Genomic DNA, 25,842 nt, shown 5'->3' with positions numbered 1-25,842 from the left:
CTGTGGGCATCTGCTCCAAGGTCCCCACTGGGACATGACACATTCATTGGGACACAGAAGAGAGCAGGATTGGGTTTCTCGAGGAATTTCATCCTGGTTGCAGAGGCTGTTATCCACTACTCCACCTTCACTCTCAGCAGCTTTCACACATCTATAAGGCAAGATCATAAGACAGCTCGATTACTTCAGACGGTGGAGAGTCAATTTAAAATAGTTATGATGTATTATAGTTACTTACCCCTCAAAGACAGTTAAACATAAAATAAGCCCAACAGAGAAACCAGGGGAAAAGAAGTTCCCTCTTCACCCAGTCAGCCTTTATGGAGTGATAACTCAGCGTAGAACCCTTTATTTAGCAGAGAACAATGGGAAGACAAAGCCGGAGAGAACAATGGGAGACAACTGTCATCCTTGAGGAACTTTCTATCTAAAGAGACCTACAGTACTTTTACTCAGGTCCAGCATAAAGTGAATTTTCTTTTTATTGTAATAAATCTTGAAGGCTCTCCTTCTCTGAATGAATCCATCGCTTTGTGATAGCTAGAGGCTCCACAGTTCCTGTGACTCTTGAGACCTTCCCTAGACTTCTATCTCATATCATCTAAACTTTCCTAATCTTGTGCAACACGATGAAGGTCATGGCAAAGTGATGTGAAAAATAATTGAACATGTTTTTCTTTCAGGTATTTTCTGCATTTTGGTAAGGAATTTTCTTATCAAAAACCAAAGGGCAATGAGCAAGCTTTTTCATGCAGCAACTGAACACGTGATATAGATGCATACATTATAGTTGCTTGGTCTACTGTGTGTCAGGCTTTGAGATAAGTGATGGTGAAGATGAGATAAATAATCATGCTATTGATTCAATCAAATTAAAACCAAAGTGTTATATACCACTCTATCTCCACCAGAATGGCTTAAATAAAAAACATGGAAAATATCAAGGGTTGGCAAGAATGTGGAGCCATTGTAACTCTTCTTACTCCACTGGTTGGAGCATAAACTCTTTGGAAAGCTAGTTGGCAGTATCTACTAAAACTAAACAGGTATGTACCATGTAACCCAACAATTCGACTTCTATTTACATATGCAAAAGAAATGTGTTCAAATGTGCACCAAAAAAACCCTGACTGAAAATGTTCATAATAGCACTATTCATAATTAACCAACCTAGAAATAGTCAAAATATTTAACAACAGTACAACAGATAAATATATTGTGGTAAATTCATCAAATTAAATGCTATAAAAAAATGGTGGGAACCCGTGAACTATTGTGACATGAAAGCACATGAGTGAAGCTCACAATATAATGTTGAACAAAAGAAGCTAGACACAAAAGAGTATCTACTGTATGTTTCCACTCCTATAAAGTTAAGAAATAAGCAATTCTCATCTATAGCGTCAGAAGTCAGAATAGTTGTTACCCTTGGGGAATGGTTACTGATTGATTGGGGCTTAGGTAGTCCTGGTAAAATTTTGTTTCTTGGCCTCTGGGCTGCTTACATGGGTGTGTTCACATTGTGAAAATTCATCAAGCTGCATTCCTATGATGTGGGCATTTCTCTGCCTTTATATTATATTTCAGTTAGAAGTTTATTTTAAAATTGTTTTCTCAAAAATGTTTAATAAAGAGTTACTACATGCAAGCCTCTTTTGACAGGTGTTGGGGTACATTGTTAATAATGATTCATTTAGTAAATATTTTTGAGGCTTACTATGCACCAGGCCCTGGCTTGGCTGCTAGGGCACAAAACTGAAAAAAAAGACAAAGATCTCTCTTGTTATAAATCTTTTCTTCTAGTGATAAGGATCAAAGCAAAGGTGACAATGACAATGATGATGAGATAAATGGTGCCATTTGCTGATCCGGTAATTTCACGCACAATACCACAGCCAAGAAATAAGCATTTTAAGAGGGGAGGCTGGAGACCTTTTCATGCTCCCCAAATCATGCTACACTGGAATGAATTATCCTATACATTAGGAGTTCCTTTTATACATACAATAAATTTTAAAAAATTCAAAAACATTAAAAATATTGCAACGCAGTCTATCACCAGGTACAAAATAAAACTAGCTTTATGAGGTGCTAAATAATGAAAAACTATACATTACATAAAGGAGGTTAACCGAGAGTGGTTGAGAGAAGTAAGTAATGCCTTCTAATGTAGGGAGGCATGATATACAGTTATCTACGAACTTTAATTTCTCCTGTGGTGTTAGTCAATAGTGGAAGCAGGGACCATGGGATGGCTTAAATGTCTTTCTCTGGACAAACTTAAAAGGTAGAATTTGCTTTCCTTCTTGCCTGCACACTCTTAGCTGATGTCCTTTTATTATTTCACTGAGAAAGAAGAGGTAAGACTTCTTTCTGATCAGTATTGTCCAGTTGAACATACGCATTAGTCTTTTTTCACTCCCAATACAAAAGTAATAGTAAAGGAATTTCTTGCAAAACAAACAATAAACAAACAAAAAAAACACACCAAGGAGGAGGGAAAGGCATTGCCCTACAAGGAGAAATAACATGGAAGATGACAAAGGTAATAAATGCAAAATAAATGGGCTAGTGGTAACCACCTTAGCACCCCAAGAAAGCTAAATACTAAGCCTTCAAGGGAAAACAAAGAAAGTAACTCCATTTATACCACAGAACACATGAAATATTTGGGAATCTGCGGCACCAAGTACCTCTTGAAATGTGGATGAAAGTGAGGCTGAAAAACTGGGAGATTTATTGAAAGTGTGTTTAAGAACCACCCAGGCCCTCAGATCCCCTCCCATAATCCACACAGTGAGGTGATGGCTCCTCCCCACCACTGTAGGTTATTGAATGTTTATTATCTGGGGAGGGTCACAAAAAAGGTCTTGGGTTCCTCTTAAGGAACATGTTCCTCTTAAGGATGGGCACATCCTATTGAAAACAAGGGTTTAAGTAAAAGTTAACATACTGAAAAAATTACCACTGAGTAGCTTAAACAATGCTAAGTTATTATCTTACAATTCTGTAGTACAGACATCCAACATGGATCTCACCAGGCTCACTCAGCACTTTGACACAGCTGCATCCCTTCCTGGAGGCTCTAGAGGAGAGTCCATTTCCTTACCTTTTCCAGGTTCTCGAGACTTCCTTTTCTGGAGTTTCTGACAAGCCCAAGAGTAAAGACTTAAAAAGACTGAAATTTCAGGAATGTTCAAGTGAAAATGCCCCTGAGGTATGCCCTGCATATCCTGCATTATCAGTTTCCCTGCCACTTCTCCCTTCTGTCATCACCTCATTTCTACTTAAATTAATTGCAAAACTGCTCTAAATAAAGCATGTCTATATTTGCTATTGTGGGGGATCAGAATAGGTCACCCCAAAATCTGTCTCTTTGGCTTATTTTTAAGGACAAAAGACTCTGAAAGAAACTTTGACCTTTGCCCTAACCACCTAAAGAATTCAAGATGAAAGGTCTGTTCCAAGACCTACCACCACAAAGATAACTCTGGGTACGGTAGACTGGGAGGATCCTTGCCAAGCCCATTTTCATTAAAGTTCTCTCTCTCAGGTCACACTGTCTGTAGATCGCCCAGCAAACATGGGTTTATCAAACATTTGCTTTTCCATCTCCATGTAAAATGCCTCCTTCCCCTTTGAAGTCCCAAATCACTACTCCCAACATCCTCCTTTTTCTTTAGCTGAAGATGGTGTTTAAGGTGATGGCTTCAGCCATTTTGGCAAGTTACTCAGATTTCCTGGGTTTCTCCCCTGTATGCATGTTATGAAATTTTGTTTGACTTTCTCCTTTTATTCTGTCTCATGTCAATTTAACTCTCAGACCAGCCAGAAGGACCTAGAGGGTAGAGGAATAGTTCTTTCCCCTTACACTATCTCCACTTCCTTGCCTCCTCTCCTTCTATTATTACTTCTCGAACTTATTTTAATCACACTTTTATTACCATACAGAGAAATCTCTTGTCACCATTCTCAATAGATTCTCCATTACCAAATTCAATGGTCAATTCTCATCTTAGTAGCCTCCCAGAACCATTTGAAACAATTGAAACATTTGAAATAATTGATTATTATTTCTTTCTTGAAAACTCTCTTGTTTACCTTCCCATTGTCTTGGTTTTCCTCCTATTCTACTGGCTCATTCTCAGTCTCATTTGTAGCTTTCTTTCTCTTTGCTCAAATCTGTGAACACTGGAGTTCCCCAGGGCTCAGTTTCTTACATCTTTTCTTATTAATAAATATCAAGTTAATAAGCTGCCAATGCCCAGCTTTATAGCTCCCCTTCTCTCTCTGAAATCAAGATTATAATATCTCAGTTAGAAGCCTAATATTTTCTCAGATTTAATGTGTTCAAAAGCTGACTTTTGATTTTCTCTCTCAAACCTGCTTCTGATCTTCTTCTTCTCCACAAATGCCACCATCATTCCTATGATTTCTCAGGTCATAAAACTTAGCAGTCATCTTTGATGCTTCTCTTTCTTCCACATTCTATAATTACTTCATAAGCAAATCCTATAGTCTTTACCTTCCAAATATATTCCAAATGTGACCTTCTCACCATCTTCACTCTTCCTAAACCCAATGTGACCATCAACCTCTCTCACCTGGAATTCTGCAATGGCCTTCAAACCTTCATCCCTGCTCCTACTTATATGCCAAATACTATAATACCTTCTCTACATCCAGCAAGGTCCTTTTCAAATCTAAATAAGAGCATCTCATTCCCTCTGTCTCAAGCGTTTCATAGCTTCATGTTGCAGTCAGAATAATATCCTTTCACTTTGTTGTAGAAGATGATATGATTTGAGTACTGGCACCATCTATACAGGGCATCTCGTTATAACAAGCCAAGAAGGTTCCTGCTTTGGACATTCCCTCCCCCTTGAATTCTCTTTCTATAGATCTTTACATTCATTGAAGTCTCTCCTCAAATATTTTGGTGACCTATCACTCCAGAACAGTATCCTCCATCACTCCATCCCAATTTTATTTTTCTTCTTGTTATTCCATAGCAAAGACATTACATTATATATTAATTTGCATATCTATTTTGTAAGTTCTTTGAAGACAGAAACTTTTTTTCACTTTTTTTATCCCCAGTTCCTAGAATAGTGCCTGAGAAGATAAATATTCATAATATTTTTTGAATTAATAAATGATTGTAGTAACAGATGAATCATGAAGATGTCCTACAGTTTGGAGATTTTAAGAAAGAGAAAAGATGAACTCTTTCACTCATTCTAACAGCATCCTATTAAGGTCAATAATAATTTGGAATGCAAGATGCTTGGAAAATCTGCTTCACATATCTAAATGTGATCATACACATAAAGTATGTAACACAATGAGAATGTATTAGTTTCCTAGGGATTCCATAACAAAATGGCACAAACGGTGTGGCTTAAACAACAGAAATTGATTTTCTCACAATTCTAGAGGCTATAAGTCTTAGAGTAAAGTGTTGGCAGAATTGTTTTCTTCTGAGGTCTGTTTCCTCGGCTTGTAGATGGTTGTCTTCTCCCTGTGTCTTCACATGGTCTTTTCCTCTATGTGTGTCTATGTCCTAATCGTCTGTTTTTATAAGGATACCACTCAGATGGAATTAGGGTCCACCCCAGTGACCTCATTTAACATTAAGTATCTCTTTAAAGACCCTGTCTCCAAATACAGCCACATTTTGGGTTAGGACTTCAACACATAAATTGGGGGGGGGGGGGCACAGTTCAGCTCATAACAGAGTGAAATTTGGTAGTTGTGCTATTTTTATTATATCAGGCTCTGTAGGTTTGAGCTGAGAAGTAAGACTTAAAGGCCCTTTGGTTCAAGTGTGTTTTTCCTCAATCAAACCGCGACAATTCTGTCAGTAGTAGTTTATTCTCTTAGAGCTTTCCTTTCTCTCCTGAGATTTTGCTTTAATACTGCTAAGAGGCCTGGAGGGAAGGGAATGAGAGAAGCCACTTCTCATTTACATATTACTTGATAAACTAGATTGGTCTGTCATTTTTCAAAGCCATGAGAGAATAAGACACAGGAGACACAGATTTTGAAGGGAAAGAGGTAGAAGCCCGAAGTTTGTGACAGCCTGAGCACACCAGTCCCCAAGAGAAAGGACAAAGAACAGAGAGAAAGAAAGACAATTTGTCTACTAGTCACTTGCTTGGGTTGGTGATGAGGAGCATCTCTATAATTTTGCCAACAGCTATTTCTTCCAATATGCCTTCCAGTGATTTTGCACATTGGAACTAAGTCTTAGACGTGGTGGGTATATACTGAATTACTGAATAAAGTAAGTTCACTGATGGTGAATAATGATCAACACACATAAGTAGGCTCTGCCTTGGTAACTGACTTCAATCTAACAGTTAACTCAATAGGGAGTTATCTGACTTGGGCACTGTTTGTCCATTTGAAACAGAGCTTCCTAAACCTGGCAAAATGTTACACTACACTCATGCAATTGAATAGTTGACTACTATGTTCTCTTCTTTATTTTACATGCTAATCATTGTTTATCATTAATATTTCAGCTTCTGCCTGTTCCATGTCTAACGTTTATTGCCATTTTCCTCAGTGGTTAAGGAAATTCTTCTTCTTTCTTCCAAAATCACTTCCAAATAGACCATTTTGAAGAACTCAGGCCTAGTGTTCCTTTGGTTACCACTGCTATATTTACAAAACAAAAATTTTAAACAAGCTCCTTCAGTAGATAACCCAGCATTCACTAAAATCTTTGAGATGTTCTCTTTTTATTTTTAAATATGTTGCTACTATTCATAGGTATTCTCATCCTATAGTTTCCAAGGCTAATAGTGGGGGTTTAAATTGGCCTTTTTAATGTATTGACATCCAAAATTAAGATAACATCCATTAACTATACTAACCATAGAGCAAAAAACAGACATGTCAACACTCAAAATCTCCTACTTTGTCAACAGTGATGGCCATGAATCAGTAGAGGGATGCCAACCTGCTCCATGCAGTTGGCTTTCCCACTGAAGTCATCTGCAGGAAACAGTAAGGATTGTGGCTGCATTGCAGAGAGAATCCCACTATACACATGGCAGCTCAGGGCACATAAGCTTCCATGGGTACTTAAAGATGAACAAAAGCCAGAGTATACGGTTTGAAAATCAGGGTGTAACTGTTAAAATATATCAATTCCACCGCCCCATCCCAAACGTTTCCATTTCCACACACCTGATTTTCCTAGATTGCGTTCCTTCTCCACAGGGCAGGGACTTCAGCTCGTTGTGGATTTTGCACGGAGACCAGTGTTCTACAACCCAGGAATACTGATTGCACTCACTGTAACATGGGACTGCCTCATGCACCTGTCAAGAACAGGAAAGGAAGAAAAAAATTACGTGGAACTATCCAAGTCATAGAAAGATAGCGTATCTTTTAGTAATGCCTGCTGAACATAACCTGAAAACAACACTCTGGCCCAAACAGCCAAATTACATTCCCAAAAAGTAAGATATATTTGGCTTCTCTGAAATTACTGACTTGCCTAAAGAAACATACAGGGGAAATCAACTAAAATATGATGATATGACTTCACAGAAGGAACAAAGGACAGTCATTTCCTACCGCCAAGAATAGGAATTCCATTATCATTTCATTTCCTCAAAGAGCTCACACAGCATCTATTAGATGGTTCAGCTCTCAATTATATGGTATATTGTATTCTCAGATGTACTTTAAGATATCAATTGAAACAAATATATGTAAGGAAAATTTACTCTTGGATATAAGAGGTTCGTAGAATGCATAAGAAAAGTGGTACAATTTGCACCGGAAATTTCTTTTTATGCTCCTAAATGATCAATGCTAACAGGCAATCATTTAGCCTCCTGGGCATTGTGGCTTCATATGAATTTAGCTATTTGTAGGATGCTTTCAGAGCACAGCTAAAACACACACACACACACACAAGACAAACACTGCTAAACTGTCAGAGGCTGTGCGTGATTACTGAGTGTGAATATTCACAGTTTTATGGTAAAAACAATGAATACAGTAAATGAATTATTTGGTTACTTCCTATGTATTTGTTTGTGATTATATTTTCCTGAAAGCGTATTCCAATGTATAGTGAACTGAGTTTGTCTGCCTCTTTGAGGCTGAGTTTAAAATGCCTGACTCATCGCTAAGGAGCATAGCACTCTTCCCTGGTAAGAAAAAACTGTTCGATTGTGTGGTATGTTACTCTAGATCACAAAGATGGCTCTAGTATAGTATGCTGATGAAGAATTCTTCAACCTATTGCCAAAACAGTTAACTAATTTTTTTCCTTTTAAATAAGAATTTAAGTCCTTTCCTCCCCTTGCCTTTCTAATTCCATAAAATTGTAAATGATGACTAGGCAGTGCTATCCAAACAGAACCATTACTTGCAAGTCCCCGCTAAATGCAAGGGAAAGCACGATGTAATGGGATAATCAGAAAACAAGATTGGAGCACTGTCAGCATGTTAGATGGAAATCAGATGAGAAAAGGTTATTTGTGAGACTACATCTTAGGAATTGCAAATAATGTCGGAAACTACTTTTAACTGTGGGGTTCTATTTGGCTCTCTCACACAGAGTGCACACGAATAAGGGAAACCACAAAGTGAAAAATATGTGAGGGCAAAATGAAAGGAGATGGGAAAATAGAAGTGGAAATGGGTGTGAGGAAAGTAAGGAATTAAGTAATAAAAGAATCACATTTCATGCTGTGAATGCTGACAAGATGGAATGAAAGGGTCAGAAGCAGGGCCTACATTAGAATAAGGGAGGTAATAACTTGTAAGGGAGAAAAGTCTTAAACTTATAGGAGAGTAGAGATAAGAGAAAAATCTATAAAAATGAAAAGACATGACCCTAACAGAACAGACACCAGGAAACTGAGCTGATGACAGCTGCGGGTGTAGCCGACCCAATGGCACCATGGAAATGAAGCTTTCATTGAATTTATGGTTTTGTTCTATAAACTCTTTAATATGTATTAGACAATTTAAAGAAAGGTTTTTTGCCTTTCATATGAGATACAAGAAAGTCTGTCAGAGCACTTTGCACTAACAGGACGTGGACAAAAAATTAATTAAAAAAGTAATTTTTCCCACACCTCATGCATGAATCTGAGAGTGGATGGATGGGATCTCGTCTCTGAGATGGACAGATTTTTCTAAAACTGTCGATACTAAGCAGAGCTTACATATCCACCCTCCCTCCCATATAAAGCTCAGATGGAAAATGAAAAACTGCTTAGTTGTATGTACTGCTGAGACACATTTGAACCGCTGGTCATATATTGGTTTACTATTTTTACTCTTCATGGCTCCAGAGAGCCACACCTGTAGCAGAGTAGCTAACCTCAATGACAAGCTATTGGAAGACAGGGAGCAGGTCCATGTAGGAAGACATTAACCCACCTTCTTGACTAACGATGTAAAAAGCAGCACCTTTTAAAGAAGATTCTCCAGACACATGGATTTACTTGATTTTTTTCCCCATATGTGTCTGCCTTTTTTTGGTGGGGGGGAGAAGATCAGCCCTGAGCTAACTACTGCCAATCCTCCTCTTTTTGCTGAGGAAGACTGGCTCTGAGCTAACATCTGTGCCCATCTTCTTCTACTTTATATGTGGGATGCCTGCCACAGCATGGTGTGCCAAGCGGTGCCATGTCCATACCCGGGATCCAAACCGGCCAATCCCGGGGCGCCAAAGCAGAACAAATGCACTTAACCACCGTGCCACTGGGCTGGCCCCTGTGTCTTCCATTTTAATATTGCTTATATCATCACTTATAGCTGACAAATCCCTACTCTTCCTCAAAAGTCGAAGTAAACCCCACCACTTCCACAAGATTTTTCCCATGACTCTAGTCGGCATGTCTTTGGTACTCAGTGACAGTCTCACTTTTAAGCATACTTGTAGCTTGATTATAATGTCAGGGTGAACATGTACGGAGCTGAGACAGTGGTAGTGGTTAGCACTACACTGTGGGTTGCTGGTGGAGCAAACACATTCGATAAAATCATCAACTTGACTCCTCCACATGTCTCCTGTTCTCTCATACTACTTTAGGTATTTTTCTCACCTTGTCTTAATGACCGTATGTCTACAGTCACACATCACATTACAACATTTCACTCAATGACAGACTACATATATGACAATGGTCCCATAAGATTAGCAACATATAGCCTAGGTATGTGGTAGACTATACCATTGAGGTTTATGTAAGCACAATCTATGACGGTCACACAACAAAATCGTCTAACAACATATTTCTTAGAACACACCCTGTCATTAAGCGACACAAGATTGTACTTTGTACCTTAAATAATACTGAGGCAATATGCTCACAGAAACACAATTTACGCTCTCCACACCTAAATGTGCTTCTGGTCCTAACCAAAGCCAGACCTGGACTATCAGTATTTGTTCATGTGACTACTTGAAAAAAACTTGAGTCTTAGGCAGGCAGGGACTAAGTTTCCATGATGTCTTTATTTCACAAGACCTGATGGGGGATGTGGGGGTGCTCAATAAGTATTTGTTGAATTGAAACTAATTTTTGAGGGAGCTCAGGTCGCTAAATGGCCTGTACTTAATTCTCTAGCAAAAACAGCTCTACTAAGTGGAACATGTAAGGGATATTTTACAAAGCCCAAAGGACAATAAGAAGAAACAAAAATGAAAACCTTTTCTTTCCATTATGAGGCTTTGGTGAAGAATAACAATCACTATGTCATCAAAATGTGAGGCCTGATGATTTTGTTATGAGAAAGAAAGACTGTCCTTTAAGAATGTGAGAATTGTCTCTTTAGAGTCCTTGTCCATCAGGCAAGGAATCTTACCTAGAAGATCAAAGACACCCACGAGAGACGAAAAGGCAGTAGCATTCAAGAATAAAAATTAACTACCCAGATGTCCAATTTCTTCTCCTGTCAGTCCTTTACATTCTGGCTATTTCATATTTACTTGGTGCTTATTATAGTTTTATAATGGAAATGTGTTAAAGCATGGACTTTATCAGGGAATCATATGGAAATGTTCTGAAGAAAAGAAATGAGCCGTGGGAAAGTTAAATGAAAATCATTTCTAAATGGCACAAATTAGGAAGAAAATAACAGGGTTTAATAGGGCCATAGATGCTAAAAAAATGCCACTGAAAAATCTAAATCCTCTGAGAGAGGTAACATTTCATTTTCCTAGTAATGAGTCCTATTTGTTACTTCTTCATTGGGGAATTGTGTTTTTATAATTTTGCTAGTTCCAGAGTCATATCATAAACTCATTCATTGAGTCAGTCTTTTAATATTTATTAAATAAGCCTGTGCTCGTTGTAATTGATCAATTTAATTAAATACTGTTTTCTGATATCACTCTCTAACTACAGACTGACTTCCTTGGTATAAACTTGGAAGCTGGGTCTCATTAGGGCTCAGTGGATGTCATTATTGCATATCACTCTTAGGGTTCAAAAGCTCAAATAAAGCAAACAATCCAACAAGAACCACAGTAAAACAAAAACAAAGACAGGAAAATTCATGGCTTCCAATTTTCTGTAGTAATAACTCTTTCCTCCGTGAAGCTGCCAGTCAAGACTCAGGTAAAATCTTCAGGCTTGAGACCTCCAAGCTGGGTACTGTGGCCACTTAGTAGAACTTGGAAATCAGTTCAAAGGTCAGTCCAGGACCAGCGGTCCCTGCAAGTCACAGCCAGGGTCTGTCCCATTGGAATGTGAGAGGAATTGGTCTCCAGAAGTGGTGAGATCAATAAAGCATTATGGGTTCACTTCTCCTCAAGTTTTGTGAGTCCCAAGCCAGCCCTGATGGCCTAGTAGTTAAAGCTCAGCATGCTCTGCTCTAGCAGCCTGGGTTCAGTTCCCAGGTACGGAACCACACCACTTGTCTGTCAGTAGCCATGCTGTGGTGGCAGCTCACATAGAAGAACTAGAAGGACTTACAACTAGAATATACAACTATGTGCTGGGATTTTGGGGAGTAAAAAAAAAAGTGAAGAAGATTGGCAACAAATGTTACCTCAGGGTGACTCTTTCCTAGCAAAAAAAAAAAAAAAAATGTTGTGAGCCCTTAACATAAGATGTACAAATTTGCCTCTGATCATGTCTAGGATCCTCATCTCTTAATTCAAAGAACTTTCCTCTCAGCCCCTCTCTACTTGTTTATGCTTCCTCTCTTTCCTCCTCCAGGGCTCACGCTTTTCCTTCAGAAATGTCCTCTGGGCTATGCCCTCCCTCAACTTAGCAAATTCTGCTGCATTTTCTTATTCAATCAGCAACTAAGTTATGCTCTCCTCCGTTATGACTTGTCTGACTGACTGGGGAGTATCACATTTACACAAATCACCTTTTGCTTCCATTTTTGTTAGTCATGTATTTATATCTGTTTGTACACAATGAATATATGCACATTGTCCTCACACAATGGCACCCACATGCTTTACAATGTGTCCGTCAATAGTCCCTGGTCATGAGTGATACCACAATAATGTTGTGTAAAACTTTATAGCTTATATAAGATATTCTATATTTTAGGTCTCAATCATTACAATCATTTGAATTAGACGAGGTTGGTATGATCCCTATTTACAGGTAAAAATAACTACAATTTGAAGAAGCAATGTTAGTCATTTATGGCTTATAAATGGCTATGCTGGTACTCAAATGAGATTATTTGAGAATCCCACTCTGATGATGCCAATAGTGCACAGGCTCTGCCTGTTTAGCTTGTCCCGGCACATCACCATGCTCTGAGAATATCTTTCCACGGATGAAGAGAATGCTAATATTTGTAAATTCCTGAAAAAGAAAAACCAAGATCAGGATTTTCAAAGATGTCTATATGTAGATGATGCTTATTACTTTATACAGAAAAAAAATATTGCCTAAACAACTCATCCTTACTCTTCGGGTATAGGGTCTCCTTTCACAATTTCAAAAATCAAAAAAGCGTCTCAGAAAACTAACATCCAAGTGCAAAGTAAGAGCCGGCCTATGTCTTTTAGATGGTTGCACTTCTTTGTGTGAAGACTGTGGCTTAAACAATATCCACAAATGTTTTTAAATTGGTATCTGTGGAAAAATCATTATGTTTCTCATTTTGTGCTATAAGTTGCTCAACTGGGCAGCATTTAGAGTCAGGTTTTTCTGGCGATCTGGAGTCCAGTGATCCATACTCAGGTGTACAGGTAATTGTCAGTTTTAGCCCACATGCTCAAATCTGAGGCCTGGCTGCCCTCCTCTTCCAGGATGTTTTGACACACTATCTTCTTTAGCTATACAGCAACTGAAAAGACTTCCTCAGAATGCCCTGAGCTTAACATCATGCCTGGTGTGTGAGATTAACCATTGGCTTTAAATATGCATTATACGTTTTCTTTTCAATTTTGACATTAAAAAATCTAAACATGAACCTAATAATGCAAAGTGAGCTTTATCTGCAAAATTTATTGACAAGTAAATTGTTGAACTTTAAAGCCAAAGGGAAGTTTATTAGAATAATACGTTGGTAGCTAAGTTCCCGATCTCCTAAGAACAGTGGTTTCCGAGCTGGATGTGTAGACCCTGAGACCGGCAGCATTATTACAAGGGGCCCATGAACACATTCCCAAATCAAAGGGCGTCTGTAGTCTCAATGAATCATACAATCTCAAACATGTTGGTACCACCACTTGTCAAATGAAGGTAGGCGATGTGATTAATGAAGTTTTAATTTCATTTGAAAGCACTGATGAATCTGAAATTGCTAGAGAGTTTCTCAATCCATGCTGACTAAGAGCACAAGGTTCACATATCAAAAACTCAGGGAACCCCTGCCTTTACATGTAAAGAAGAGAAGAAATAGCAAAAAAAAGAAAAGAAGAAGAAGAGAAGAAAGACTAACAAAGAGGCTATACCCTAAAATCACATGACTGTTTATATTTCGATAAAAGATATGTTGCACAAATAAGTCCTTTTCTAAAAGTAAATATTGAAGAATATTTTTTACTGAGAAGTTCTAAACCCCAGATTCTTTACCTTTTATTTTCTAATGGTCTTCGGCACTTAACCCCTTCCCTCCAGCGTGAATATCACTGATGAGCTTTTAAGCACAGAGTCATCAAAATGAAGACCAACATCCATGCACAGCTAAACCATCTCTATCATCCACACAGTCCTATTTTCCTTCCCATGGTAGGGGTGGGGGATGGGTTGAGGGTGGCTACTGAGCCTGAGTAAGAGTCTCCCCAAGCCATACGTGTACTTCCTCCCCTTCCCCATGTTTTCTGCCTCCTTCAAGGATGTCATCCACAGCCCAAACACTACAGAGGGTATTTAACAGAGGAGAGACACAAAGCTCTCATCTAAAAGGCCATGATTAAAGCTCAGTTGTCTGTGCTGATATAGTTTAGATTATTTATAATGGCAAACCAGTAGAAATGCCTTAGGTTTTTTTAACGCATAATATTATTTCCCCTATAGCAGACTTACTTGTCTTGTTGTGTGGCATTTCAATGACTATGAAATCTAAACCATAGTCTTACAGTGAACTGCATGGTAAGGGACAATCAGCAACGTAAATTATTGTTGTGCAGATCCTATAAAGTGCATGATATTCTACAGTAAAGCACTGACCCACACACATACACATGAGCCCTGATTGGACTCCCTCTGTGCCTGGTGTGCGTTACAGAACTAAGGGAGCATATTGACATAGGCAACTTAGGGCAAGCTGAACTATAAGGCCCACACTCTGTGCCACAGCTCTATGTAACAATCATAACAAATATAATGAGAGAGGGAAACTCACTGCAGAGTCTGGACTGCCTTCTCCACTACCCTGGGAGATGCCGCCCACTGTCATGCTGTGTTATGGCAAGAAATCAGATGGGATGTTGTAGACTGCTCACAGCATGCCAGGTACTATTGTCATGGTGGTCCTTTGGATTTTCATAGAACAGATTGCAGTTATCAGTCAAACTGAAATGAAAAAAAGCAATCCCATGCCAACTATGATTGATACTTCCAGAAGACTCTGGAAGACCCGAACTCATAGCCCTTTAGAAAAGAGGTTATGGACGAACCTTGAGAACATTATGTGAAATAAGCCAAGCAACGAAGGACAAATACTGCATGAATACACTTATATGAGGTATCTTAACTAGACAAACTCATGAAGCAAGAATAGAATGGTTGTTGTCAGGGACTGAGGGAGTGGGAAATGGAGAGATGCTAACCAGTGGGTAGAAAATTTCAGTTGTGCAAGATGAATAAGTTCTAGAGATCTGCTCTACAACACTGTGCCTATGGATAACAAATACTGCATTACACACTTAAAAATCTGTTAAGAGGGTAGATCTCATGTTAAGTGTCTTACCACAATAAAATTTTATACAATTTTAAAAAGCAGGCATGTGTCTTAGAGAAAGTTATATTGCATCAAGAAAACCTGATGAGAACACAAAACACTTTTGTCCTTGCTATCTGTGAGATATTGCCTAGGAGTCTGGTGCAAAGATTAGACAGATAGATAGATACATAAATAGATATGTAGATGGATACAGACAGACAGATGGAGTGAGTCTGGGTTCCAGAATATGACCACCAGAAATCAGGTGAGAAAGGAAAGCTTTCTTTCTCTGTTGCAATAGAAAAGAGAGTCTGAAATGGAGATTATTTTGCTGTATGGCAGGTAACAAAAGTTTACAAGTTGTGCACATACAGCAATGCTAAAGCAGAGGTGAACAGATAGTTCTCAGAAACCGGTGTCCTAAGGGTAAGCAAATCAGAAGGGAACATGCAACTGTTTGGGGTTTATCAAAAAAGGAAGGAGGAGTTTAGGCCCAAGGCTTGCAATTCATTATGTAAGTGTCAAATGGAAAAGAAGGCTTTGGGGAAAAACCTTTACTTTCCTTATTGTCCTTTGCTGAGAAAGGCTCTTGGGCAGCTCCCACTTATTCTTGCATTTGAGAGCATCTTGTTATCCCTATACTCTAGGATACATGCAACTATCTCTTCACTCAATGAATTCAAGAAGCCTATGGGTGCATGCCTAGGAAATCAATACAGTTTGGATTATAAAAACATGTTTGTATAAAAAAGAAGTATAATCCAAGTTGCACACTCTTTAGACAGAGAAATCCTGTGCTCCTACTGAATACAAATGCGTAAGGACAAGTAGCCCTAGTTAGGATTAATCTAATATGAACTACTTTGGATAGGAGATGTGTCAAGCAATCAAGTAAACAAACTGAAATCAAAACATAAGTCTTATGAACTGTATACAAGGGCCAGGGTACACACGGGATGAAGCCTGGAAACTGTAGCCAGCTGGGGTAAGTAAACGGGAAAAAGTGATGAGGTAGAATTTTATTTGTATACAATGGAAGCCATGAAAACGTCAGATTCATATCAAGAGAGATATTCCAAACAAAGTTTGGGGAACATAAGTCATCTTGAATGAGAGGGAGATGAAAGTGTGACCGTGCTGAGACAGGCGGAAATGGCGTCTCAGTATGAGGTTATAGTCATGGAATAACGATCATCATAACTGCTATTTTCACAAAGCTCCCAAATAACAAGGAAGAAGAGACACCAACATTTGGTAGTGAAAATGAAAAAGATAACCCAAACATCTGTGCTACTTTTTGGAATCATTTAGGATTAGTACAGACGGTCCCTGACTTACGATGGTTCAATTTAACGATTTTTCAACTTTACAACGGTGCGAAAGCGATATGCATTCCGTAGAAATCATACTTCGAATTTTGAATTTTGGTACTTTCCCTGGATAGCGATATGCAGTCAGATACTCTCTCCTGATGCTGGGCAGCGGCAGCGACCAGCAGCTCCCACTCAGCCACGTGATCACAGAGTAAAAGATGGATACACTTACAACCATTCTGTCCCCATCCAACCATTCTGTTTTTCACTTTCAGTATAGTATTCAATAAACTACATGAGACATTCAAGACTTCATTATAAAATAGGCTTTGTGTGAGATGATTTTGCCCAACTGTAGGCTAACGTCAGTGTTCTGAGCACATTTAATGTAGGCGAGGCTAAGCGATAAAGTTCGGTGGATTAGGTGTATAAAATGCATTTTTGCCTTAAGATATTTTCAGCTTACGATGGGCTTATCAAGATGTAAGCCCACTGTAAGTCAAGGAAGATCTGCATATTCTAGAACCTAGCAGCACATTAAAGCTTCCCCTTTTTCACCAAGAGGATTGTGAAGAAAAAGACAAGGCATCAGCTTCCCAAGAGCCCTGAATCCTGAGGAGTTCTGCTAATGAACAGAGCAGCAGAAATTCTAGGGTATTTGCCAAGAAAACTTCTTCCTAACATATTTACCAACTTATTTCATCTTCCGTTGGCTTAGCTGGGATAAATCTGATGCCATGTATGACTTGAAAAGCAATCTAGTCTTTAGAAGGTTTGTTCAGAACTTACCAATATTCACAGTAGACAAGCACAAAACTGGCTTTCAGGACCACATTTAAAAGGAAAGCCTCGTAATTGGTAAGAAATGCCTTTTCACATGTTTCTTTTCATGCAATGAGAACTCTGGGCCCACCATGCTACATCTCTTAATCATTACCACAAACAAACATTTTCCACTCTGAAATGCATCAGAGTTCTCACGTCACTTATTCCAGTCAATCAGGAAGTTACAGAGAACAGGACAACAGAAGGAGCCATTAAACATGGCCATTATTCTGTCTAGCAAGACCAATTTAAAAAGAAGAAAAACATGAAAATTGCAGTCTGCAATATCCCTTCCTAATTTGGCTAATTTCTAATGCTCTTATGATAGCAGGCAGGACGGGAGGAGGAGATCACTGTATCTTTTCATGCAAGAAAAAACAGACATAATTATTAATTCCTTATAGTTTGGGACAAAAGAGAAAAATAAAAATAATTATTATAAAATATCCCTAAGGAGACTTTTTGCCCAAAGCTGTTATGTGTTACACACACACTGTGATCCTTTTCCTCTTCTGTAGATGAACGTGTAAGGAAGCAGTTCTCAGGCTGCACTGTGCTGTAATAGTCTTCCTTGTTAAAATACAAGGCCAGCCACAGCACAAAATGGCTTTTTAAAATACGAACTCTTAGTGTGAGTCCTCCCACAAACCTGATGTGTCACGGACAAAGTTAAAGTGAAACATAGAGCCACAAGTGATGTTTTATAACCAAGGATGGCACAGCCTGACCTTTGGAGGAATGAGAGGCAAGATTGATTAGATAATGGAATCCCTGCCATTCACTTACATGGTGATAAATTGGGATCTTGGCTCCGATTTCCACCCTAATTTCATCAGTCAAAGACTCTTATTAGGGACTAATTGAAAGCTGCTGCTTTATGGAATAAAGAGTATTTTGTTGGAAACATTCTTCCTCTGAGGCAGACACTGAAGAAGAGATAAAGTCTGATATAGACCTTTTTGGCTCTTTGCAAAAATAAAAATAGAAGATGATTGCTGAGAGAAAATGATAGTTTAAGGCAGACCTTAAACCTGTACCTGACTTCACTTTTAGAAAACTTTATTTTGACCAAAGGAAAGACAGCTGGTGGTAAGGCAGAAGTCACATCTAACAAGAACAAATATTAACTATACACAAGTAATAAACCCATTCCTGGGTACCTGCAAAACTCAACTTATTTGAAAAATTTGACAATGAAGCTCTTAAAATGTGTGACAGAATGATCAATTAACCTGTTTACGTAAAGTAGGCAAGTTTCTACAAACTTGGCCTTGATAAAAAGTTAAAACATAGATACATGTGTGTGTGCAACCAACGACAGCCTTTCTGAGATATTTATCAAGAACTAGGAATTCCAGAAATCACTTTTTCTGCAAACAACCATCCCCCAACCCTACCAAAAAAAAAAAAAAAAAAAAGAAGAAGAAGAAGAAGAAAAGAAAGAAAAAGAAAAGAATGTGATGTGTCATGTCCCTGGTTTTATACTCCATGCTCAATAGATGTCTACTGGCATAAATAATGAATGAATGAGTGCAGAAATATTCTCCAAGCATGCTTCCTGAAAAGCATATCTAGACCAAACCATGATGCTGCTGTCACCTGAAGCTTAAAGTTTTGTCTTCTTTGTAATTAACTTTACAGGAATTTTAGTATTATGCATCAATAATTCAAATCTAATTGCTTGTAATTGTACTCTGGTCGCAAGATTTGAAAGTAGGTATCCAAGTGAATTGACAGAATCTTTCTGACATTTCTTAGATTTATATGAATTCAAAATTCTCATTTCTGATTTCTCTGAATATAGATGCTAGTTATTGCACAGTATTACCCCAGTTCCCCATCCCAATTATGGATGTCTTGAATTAAGAAAAATACAAGCTTCTAAAAGGATTGACTTTTTCTTCCCTTGAAGACAGGTAATATTCAAGGTGGTAACATTCACCATGGCTAACTGAAGGCAGACCCTGCTGGCATGAGAGAGTCAGGCTCACAGTGACAACTGGATCTCTCAGAAGAGGGGGACAATATCTTGCACATCTCATGTTGAACATAGCATGAGGCATATGCTGGGCGGATGATAGGCTCATAATAAATGCATGTTGAACTTAACTGAACTCTAGAAGTATAGGACTTATGGTTCTAGATTTGAGCTGGCATCTCACTTGGGGGTCTATTAAAATATTCTTCCTTAGCAGGAATTGCACTGGTTTGGATTGATAAAATGGCATGCGTAGAGCAATTTAGGAGATGGGCAGCATCAAGTACTTTACTTGTATTGGATTCCTGTCCTCCATTATTGGATTCCTTGGTTGGATCCTATTAAATTGATAATGCGGTCCTCTTTGGGGGTGGCTTCATTTCAGTGACGGGTGAAGCTATCCTTTATACCGAGTGAAAGATTATCTGTGGTCTAGTGAGCAGAGGAGTATGAAGGAAGCTGTGAGAAAGGGGTTTTGTTTCAGGTTCTGCCATTGATTTCCTGGCAGCTCACCTAAGGGACTCTCAGGGTCTAGCTTTTGTCTTCATAACCTGACATTAATAGTTACTTTCAAGAGACGTACAGCAATGGAATTGGAGCTTTAGAAACTTTGAGAGGGTTCACTATAATAAGTAACATTTGTTTTGAGTATGATTAGCACTGAGGCATGCAAGTGAAGAAATTTTGGAGCTGAGAGTAAACTCTGTCATCATCTATTCCAACTGCATTGTTTTTGTCATCAAAAATACATCTGCACTACCATGTGGATTAACCTAATAAACTTTGAAGAGTTGCTAACACTGCACCCTTTAAAACTTGGGAGAGGTGACAGATCGAAAGACATAGACAAAAGCCTTGAAATTTTATGCTTTCTCATCCTCCACAGCACCTAACACATTGCCGAGAAAAAGAGAGGCACAATCATTTACAGCTAAGCCAGCAAAACAACCTGAGTCATCCCAAAAAGAGCACTATTACGTCTGATAAAGATACAAGGGAGTATTTACAATTCCATAGTCACGTCAATTTCTGACATTTCTCTGGAGCATGAAATGATTCCTCTTAATAAGGAAAAGTCTTTAATTTTATAGCTAAGACATATAAAGTGTCCTATGCTGAAAGATAATTAAAAACCATTAACAATTTAGGGATCACTTACTACATAGAAGGTAGAATATAAGGTATAGATGAAGAAGAGAAAGAAAAGAGAGTATGAGTATCATGAAAATTATTCATCATTAAAGATATGCCATCTGATAACAGTTACAGCCATATCTTTAAACAGTTGGAGCTTTTAACAGTTGCAGCTAAATCTCTTGTACTTGTTTACTCAGCATTAATTCATCAGCTATTTACTATGCTCTAATGTGTAAGGCTCAGAATCTCCTTAGACACTAGATAAATAAAGAGGACATGAATCCTTTAATCTTGTATAAGTGTTGGCAAACTATGGCTCATGGCCAAATTTGGGCTGCCATGTATTTCTTTCCTTTTTAAAAAATGAAATGTAATTTACATATCAGAAAACTCACTCTTTTAAGGTGTACAGCCCAGTGATTTTTAGTATAGTTGCAAAGTTGTGCAACTATAACCACTATCTCTGATTTCATAATATTTTCATTATCCCCCAAAGAAACCCTATCCCATTAACAGTCACTACCCATTCTCTCCTTCCTCTTGCCCCTGGCAATCAAACACTAATCTATTTCTGCCTCTATGGATTTGCCTGTTCTGTACACTTCATATAAACGGAATCATATAAGATATGGCCTTTTGTGTTTGGTTACTTTCAGTTAGCATAATATTTTCAAAGTTCATCCATGTTGTAGCATGAATAAGTACTTCATTAATGTTTATGGCTGAGTGATATTCAACTGTATGGAGATACCAAATTTGTTTATCCATTCTTCGCGTTGATGGACATTTGGATGGTTTCCGCCTTTTGGCTCTTATGAACAATTCTGCTATGAACATTTGTGCGCAAGTTTTTCTATGGTTATATGTTTTCAATTCTCTTGGTTATATACCTAAGGAATGGAATTGCTGGGCCATGTGGAAACTCTATGTTTACCCTTTTGGGAAACTATCCAAGAGTTTTCCAAAGTGGCTCCAATATTTTACATTTCTATCAACAATGCATTAGGATTACAATTACTCTACAATTTTGTCAACACTTATCGTCTGTCTTTTTGATTATAGGTGCCTTAGTGGGTGTGAAGTGATAGCTCATTGTGGTTTTGATTTGTATTTCCCTAATGTCTAATAATGTTAGCATCTGAGCATCTTTTCATGTGCTTATTGGCCATCTTTCTATCTTCTTTGGAAAAACATCTATTCAAGGACTGTGCCCATTGATTAATTGGGTTTTCTTCCTAATTTTAAGCCATAAGATTTCTTTATATATCCTAGATACTAGATCATTATCAGATATATGATTTGCAAGTATTTTCTCCCATTCTGTGGATTGTGTTTGCACTTCTTGATTATGTCCTTTAAATTGCAAACATTTTTAATTTTGAGGAGGTCCAATTTATCTCTTTATTGTTTTTTTTGTGGGAGGAAGATTGGCCCTGAGCTAATATCTGCTGCCAACCTTCCTCTTTTTGCTTGAGGAAGATTGTTGTTGAGCTAACATCCGTGCCATTCTTCCTCTATTTTATATGTGGGATGTTGCCACAGCATGGCTTGATGAGCAGTGCGTAGGTCTGCGCCCAGGATCCAAACCCATGAGCTTCAGGCTGCCAAAGCAGAGTGTGCGAACCCAACCACTATGTCCCTGGTCTGGCCCTAATTAACCTTCTTTTCTTTCTTGAGTTGTTTAAGCCTTAGGTATCCTTTGCCTAATCCAAGATCACAAAGATTTGCACCGATGTTTTCTTTTAAGAGTTTTATAGTTTTAGCCCTTACATTTCAACCTTTGATCCATTTTGAATAAATTTTTTATATGCTTTAAAAAAGTGGTTCAGATTCATTCTCTGAATGTGGGTATCCACTTATCCAAGTACCATTTGTTGAAAAGACTATTCTCTCGTCATTAAATTGCCCTGATACCCTGTGTTAAGTTTAACAATGGCCTCACAAAGATATCCACATCCTAGTCCCTGGAACCTGTGAATATTACTTTATTTAGCAAAAGGGGCTCTGCAGATGTGGTTAGGATCTTGTGATAGTAAGGTATCCTGGATTGTCCAGGTGAGCCAGATGTAATTAAAAGGACCCTTATAAGAGGATCATAGAAAGGTCAGATACAGAAAGACATGTGAAAATGAAGCAGAGATTAGAGTGATGTAGCCACAAATACTGGCAGCCTCTAAAAGCTGAAAGAAGCAAGGCACAGATTCTCCCCTGAGGCTTCCAGAAGAAACTAGTCCTGCTGACACCTATGAGACTTACTTTGGACTTTTTACCACCAGGACTGCAAGATAATAAATTCATGTTGTTTTAAGTCACTAAATTTGTAATAAGTTATTACAGCAGCAATAGGGCACTAGTACAGCACCCTTGTCAAAAGTCAATTATCATAAATGCATGAGTTTATTTCCAGATTCTCAGGTCTATTCAAATGATATATAGGCCTATCCTTATGTACAACATATTTTTGATTATTGTAGCTTTGTAGTAAGTTTTGAAATTGCAAAGAGTGAGCCCTCAAATTTGTTATTCATTTTCAAGATTGTTTTGACTATTTTGGTTCCCTTGACTCACTTGTATGATTTCAATCCATTTATGTTTATTGAGACTATTATATGTCCTAACATATGGACTATCCTGGAGGATGATCCACGTGCAATTGAGAGGAACATGTATTCTGCTGTTATTGGGTGGAGTGTTCTGTACTTACGTATTTAGCTTACCTTTACTGTTACTCTTTATTTTTTCATGTAGATTTGAATTATTGTCTAGTGTCCTTTCATTGAAGCCTGAAGGATTCCATTTAGTATTTTGTGTAGGGCCAGTGAACTAGCAATGAATTCTTTATGTTTACTTGGGAGTTTCTTAATTTCTCCTTCATTTTTGAAGAATGCTTTTACTGGATATAGAATTCTCAGTTGAATCTTTTTTCTCCCGGCACTTTGAATATATCTTCCCACTGCTATCTAGTCACAATAGTATCTAAGGAGAAGTGAGCTGTTAATCCTGATATTGATGATCACATGTATGATAAGTCACTTCTCTCTTGCTGCTTTCAAGATTCTCTTTTTGTGTATGACTTTGGCATTTTTTATTATGATGTGTCTAGGTGTAGATGTCTTTGAGTTTAGCCTGCATGGAGTTTGTTGAGTTTTGTTGAGAAAAACAGATTAATGTTTTTCATCAAATTTAGGAAGTTATGGCCCTTGTTTCTTCAAAGATTCATTCTGTCTCTTTTCATCTCTCCTCTTCTTCTGGGACCTTCATTATGATATGTTTGTATACTTGATAATGTTCCACAGATTTCTGAGTCTCTATTCATTTTTCTTCATTCTTTGATCTTTTATTCCTCAGACTGGAAAATCTCAACTGACATTTCTTCCAGTTAACTGATTGTTTTTTCTGCCTCCTCCAATCTACTGTTCAGGTCCTCTAGTAATTTTTTTTTTTTTTTATTTCAGTTGTTGTACTTTTTAACCGTAGAATATCTATTTGGTTCTTCCTTTCTATCTTGTAATTGATATTCTCTATTTGGTTTGATATCATTCTTATACTTTCCTTTAGTTATTTTTAAAGTAGTTTTTCCTTCAGTTTTTTTTTTCTACCTTTAAGAGTTTTTTTATATGTTTAAATATTTTAAACATAGTTTAAATAGCTGATTGAAATTTTTGTCTGGTAATCCAACATCTTGGCTTCCTCAGAAACAGTTTCTATTGACTGTGTCCTACCTATCGACCGTATTTTCTTTTTTCTCTGTATGTCTCACAATTTTTTTGTTGAAAACTGGACACTTAAAATAATATAACATAGCAACTCTGGAGACCATATTTTTCCCTCTCTCCAGCATTTGTTGTTGTTTCTATTTGTTATTGTTGCTATTGTTTTGTTTGTTTAATGACTTTTTAAAACTAATTCTGTGAAGTTTGTGTTGTTTTTCATGTCTAGTGATGTCTCTGTCTAACGATCTGACAGAGATTCCCTTTAATGCCTGGCACCAACAACTCTCCCAGTCTTCAATGAGGGGCTCTATGTGTGTGTCGGGGGACACATCCAACGTTCAGCCAGGCAAATTACAACTCTACTTTTACTTTCGTTTCTGCTTGCACAGAGCCTCAAGGTTAGCCTGAGGCAAGAGGGTCTTGTCAGGGTTTTCCTGAGTATGTGTACAGCCTAGGAACATGTCAGAGTTTTTCAAACCCCTGTGGACATCTTGTTCCCTAGCTTTTCCTTGTAAGCTTTTTCTTATCCTGTTGTTTGCCTCAACTGGTAGCTAGTCTCAGTTAGCTGCAAGTTAAGCAATTGTCTCTATTTTGGACCAATATCCCCAAGGAAAAAGCTGCTCATCCTGGGTCAATTCTGATCAGGTCAAACAAAGACATCCTTGTGAGAGGGGTCTTCCAGGGAACTACCAGGCAATCAAATAATGACAATTCTTCAAGAATAGGACTTTGAAGGAGCTTTCACCCTGTTTAGCCCTCTCCAGTGGCTGTGAGATTGCTGATGTTTTAACACAATTTTAGGTAGCTTCTGTCAAGCTACTGTGGAGCTAGGGTTGAGAACATGGAAATAAATTAAGCTGAAATGCAATAAAGCTTTCACTCCTGAGATTCAGCCATTTTTCTTGGATAAACACTCTTCTGGTCACTGCATGTCTTTGATTAATTTAAAGAGTTCTGAGAAACTTGATTTAGACAATTTTTTGCCAGTGTTCCTCTTGCTATTATGCAGGAAAGGATTTTGGGAGAGCTTCTCCACTATTTTTGCTGACATTGTCTATTCCTTTAAATCAAGTTTTACTGAGTCACAGCCACTCTCATTCATGTATGTATTGTCTATGGCTGCTTTTGTGCTACTGTGTTAGAGCTGAGTAGTTATGACAGAGATCTTATTGCCTACAACGTTATATTTGCTTACCCTTTCTCTACACTTCACAGTCCATTTTATGTAACACATTATAAATCTATATTAAACTTTTAATTTTTCAGTTTTAAGATTGTATGACCAAGTTTTAGAGGAAAATTTCAAATGGGATCCTTTTTTTGTGTAAAGTTAAATAAAATAAAATATACTAATCAATAAGATGAAAGATTGGTTATTTAGAAAGAAATATGTCATGAACTAGGAGGAGAATGTCCACCATCTTCAACCTACAAAGAGGGAATGACTTTAAGTTAACAACATGAAACATTTTGGGTCAATAAGCTTAAACAATCCACCAGGTTGCATGGCCGTGCAGCATGGCACATAGCCCTC

General features: G+C 37.9%; 1 protein-coding gene across 1 annotated transcript in view; it reads right to left on the bottom strand.

Moving 5' to 3' along the window:
• Positions 1–25,842, bottom strand: part of LOC124233816 (thrombospondin type-1 domain-containing protein 7B) — a 674,290-nt gene that overhangs the window by 80,263 nt on the left and 568,185 nt on the right. Inside the window, exons 16-17 of the mRNA XM_046651040.1 lie at positions 7,198–7,331; positions 1–151 (exon numbers count right to left, since the gene is read on the bottom strand). Coding sequence (XP_046506996.1) covers positions 1–151; positions 7,198–7,331 — 285 coding nt within the window. The remainder of the gene's footprint in view (positions 152–7,197; positions 7,332–25,842) is intronic.

The sequence above is a fragment of the Equus quagga genome, unplaced genomic scaffold (assembly GCF_021613505.1).
Source record: "Equus quagga isolate Etosha38 unplaced genomic scaffold, UCLA_HA_Equagga_1.0 251_RagTag, whole genome shotgun sequence".
NCBI lineage: Eukaryota > Metazoa > Chordata > Mammalia > Perissodactyla > Equidae > Equus > Equus quagga.
This window is presented reverse-complemented; position numbering and strand designations above follow the sequence as displayed.